Here is a 2,942-nt window from a genome sequence, read left to right on the forward strand (position 1 = left end):
TTTTTTTTGCGTTTTAAAATTTTTTTTCATCCTAAAAATTTGGTAATTCACACAATATATGCATCACAAAAAATATCTATAAAAGTTCATAAATATGTGCTGAAAAGTGGTAGGTAAAATTATAATTTTTTTTTTTTTTAGAGTGCCGTGGGTTAAAAAAAAAAAATTTAGAAATCCTTGGGGGTGCGGCGTGCGGGAGACTACCGAAGGGTTGCTAAAATTATAATTTTTTTTTTTAAAAAAAAAAAAAAAAAAATTTAAAATCCTCGTGGCACCCGGCTATAATCTTTAAAATTGTTCACCTATGTATGAGTTTTAATTAAGAGTAACAACAATATAGTTAAGTTGTATTAAGGATCTATTTAGAAACAATTTTTTTTTTTTTTAAATTAGAATTATAGGTACTATTTTGGAATTTTTTTTAAAAAAAAATGTTAAACGACTATTTTTCTATTATTAATAAAGATTTCCTGATCGAAGAGTAGATTGCAAATTTACAATGCTCTTAAAACTACACGTCGTTTCACAGGGCATTGGGTTCGCACTTTCCCAGCTCTTTCCCGCGCGTTAGTGGGTGTTTCGGACCAAAACTACGGAGCTACAATACCTCTTTGCCCAATCACTGCCTGACGCGTGGATAAAAGCATTCCTCTACGCCTACTTGAGTCTCAACTCTCCAGTCTTAACTACACTCTCTCATTCGCTCTCTCCTCTCGCTCTCTCACAACCGATCGCCGTTTTCGATAACTGTGAATCGCCGATCCAAATCCCGATCTGCTCTCCTCCTCTCTCTCTCTCTCTCACTCCTGTTTTGCATTCCTTTGTCTCTGACGCACGGCCATCAAAAAACAGGGGTAAGCTCAAAACCTAACCCTCGTTTATTGTATTTTTTTTTTTTCTTTTTCTTTTTCTCGCTTTTTTTTTTAAACAATAATCGACGGCGACGAATGGGGGCTTGAATTAGGGTTAGGGTTAGGGTTAGGGTTTGAGAGAAACGATCTCTTTCGCTCTCTCCCGGGAAAAGAAAACGGAGTCAAAATTTTAAATTTTATTGTGTTGTGTCGTTTGGAGCTTTTCTTATCATCATTTCGGGTGCTAGGACCATGAGCTTCGTTTTTTTTTTTTTTTTTGGATTTTATTGATGTGCGAGATCTGAGAGATTGGAAAATTTTTTGGAAGAAACAGAGGCATAACTCATCAAGATGAACAATTAGGATTTGCAATCCCACAAGAACTGTAGGACCGATTGTGTTGGGTTCAAGTTACTTGGTGGAGGTGCTTTGTGTTTTTCATTTGAAATTATCTGTGATTGGTTACCGAGAAATGTTTGTATGTTTTGGAAATTTGAATAACATGTGTTTGTATTGAAGGATTTGAGTGAGGAAATATTTTCTTTCTTTGTCCTGCATTTCTAGGCAACAATACACAGTTCATGAATATCTAAATGATTATATATACGTTTATCTTTTTCCCTGATCAATTATAAACTGAGGAAGAAAATTGTTTTAATTTCTTGAGTTTTAGAACTTGAGAAAATTATGTGAGGAATGCCTTATAGTCATTAAGAAAATTATGTGATCAGATATATCCTTTGGTGAGCAAAAGATAAGGAAAGATCAGACAGAGTTTAAGGCCGGTCTGGTAGACCTTAATTAAATTAAAACTTTTGTTTAGGCACATCAGTTAGATTAGTGAAGCCATTGCCTACAATCATTAGGAGGTACTCATTGATGATGGTATCATAGGTTGAACACTATTATCTCATACTTTCTGCTTCTATTAATTATGCTATCACATTTCATTATTTATCTCTTTCTTTATTATTATTATTTTTTTTGCTGCAATTATTTATCAATTGCATATTCATTCCACAAATAATTTATTGTGTTGCTTATCTGCTGAAAAATATTTTGCTGGGGTTGTTGCCTTGCCCAACACCTGAAAACTGCCCTTGTTTAATTCTTGTAGTTTCTCATTATGGGTACAAGTGAAGCCTTAGGACTAAAGAAGGTCTTGGTCAAACTCTCATCGGAACAACTAGAAGCCACTCATGGTATGCGATCATGTGGGCTGTCACACAATTCTATGCCGAGGCCTCACAAGCGTGAAGCTCCAGACTTGATGAAATATCAAGTAGTGAAAAAGCAAAGAAATAATCGTAATTTGGGTTCAGAGTGTTCCACCACTCTGAAACAAAGGAGAACTCATCTAGCTGGTTGGGTTTTCAACCAACCTGCGTCCAGACAAGCATGCTTGTCAGAACACTTGTCATTATCCCAAATGAGCAATCCGGATCTAGATTCTGATGGTGAGTAACTATTTCAATATTACCATAAATGTCATATTTTCTAGTATTTCTCCATGATCTAATTTTGGCTTGCTGTTGGTGATGATGTGCAGGGGCTACAAGTGGTTTGGACAATGAAAACTCATGCCTTAGTTCTCAGCACACACCTGCTGCCACAGATGATGTTGCTCTCCAAGGATGTCCAGTTTTTGATGTACAACAGTCGCCAAAGAAGGCTCTCCGAGCGGCAATGATGAAGAAACGGTTTGCTGAAACTATTTTGAAAGCACAAAAGAATACACTTTTTGACCATGTAAGATAAGATTTTTATCATGACGTAACATTTGGATATCTTTGGTGCTATGTTTTCTTAGTTACTTATATATGCTATCTTCTTGTTTGTCATTAGGGTAAAGCAAATCCTTTGAAGATGCAGCAGGAAAAGGAAAGATTTAAAAGTATACAGCGTAAAGGTGAATTAAGCAATTCAATATTTTTTCCCTCCCTTGTAACCCCCCATTTACCTGCAAAAAGTCAAGTGCAATATGATATATATGTTTGTAAGGATCCCAAGGAGCAAGCACTTCACTTCGATTTTGCAAGACAAGCTCTTGATGTTATATGTAGTACAATGGATACTATATTTTCTTGTTGA

The 2,942-nt window shown here is 35.6% G+C and overlaps 1 protein-coding gene across 1 annotated transcript; it reads left to right on the forward strand.

The window, feature by feature from the left end:
* Positions 1–2,085: 2,085 nt before the first annotated feature.
* LOC132169372 (uncharacterized) lies at positions 2,086–2,942 on the forward strand. The gene is made up of 3 exons (XM_059580412.1): positions 2,086–2,308; positions 2,401–2,600; positions 2,697–2,942. The coding sequence occupies exons 1-3, from the start codon at positions 2,086–2,088 to the stop codon at positions 2,940–2,942; spliced, it is 669 nt and encodes a 222-aa protein (XP_059436395.1).

The sequence above is a fragment of the Corylus avellana genome, chromosome ca2, assembly GCF_901000735.1.
Source record: "Corylus avellana chromosome ca2, CavTom2PMs-1.0".
Lineage (NCBI taxonomy): Eukaryota > Viridiplantae > Streptophyta > Magnoliopsida > Fagales > Betulaceae > Corylus > Corylus avellana.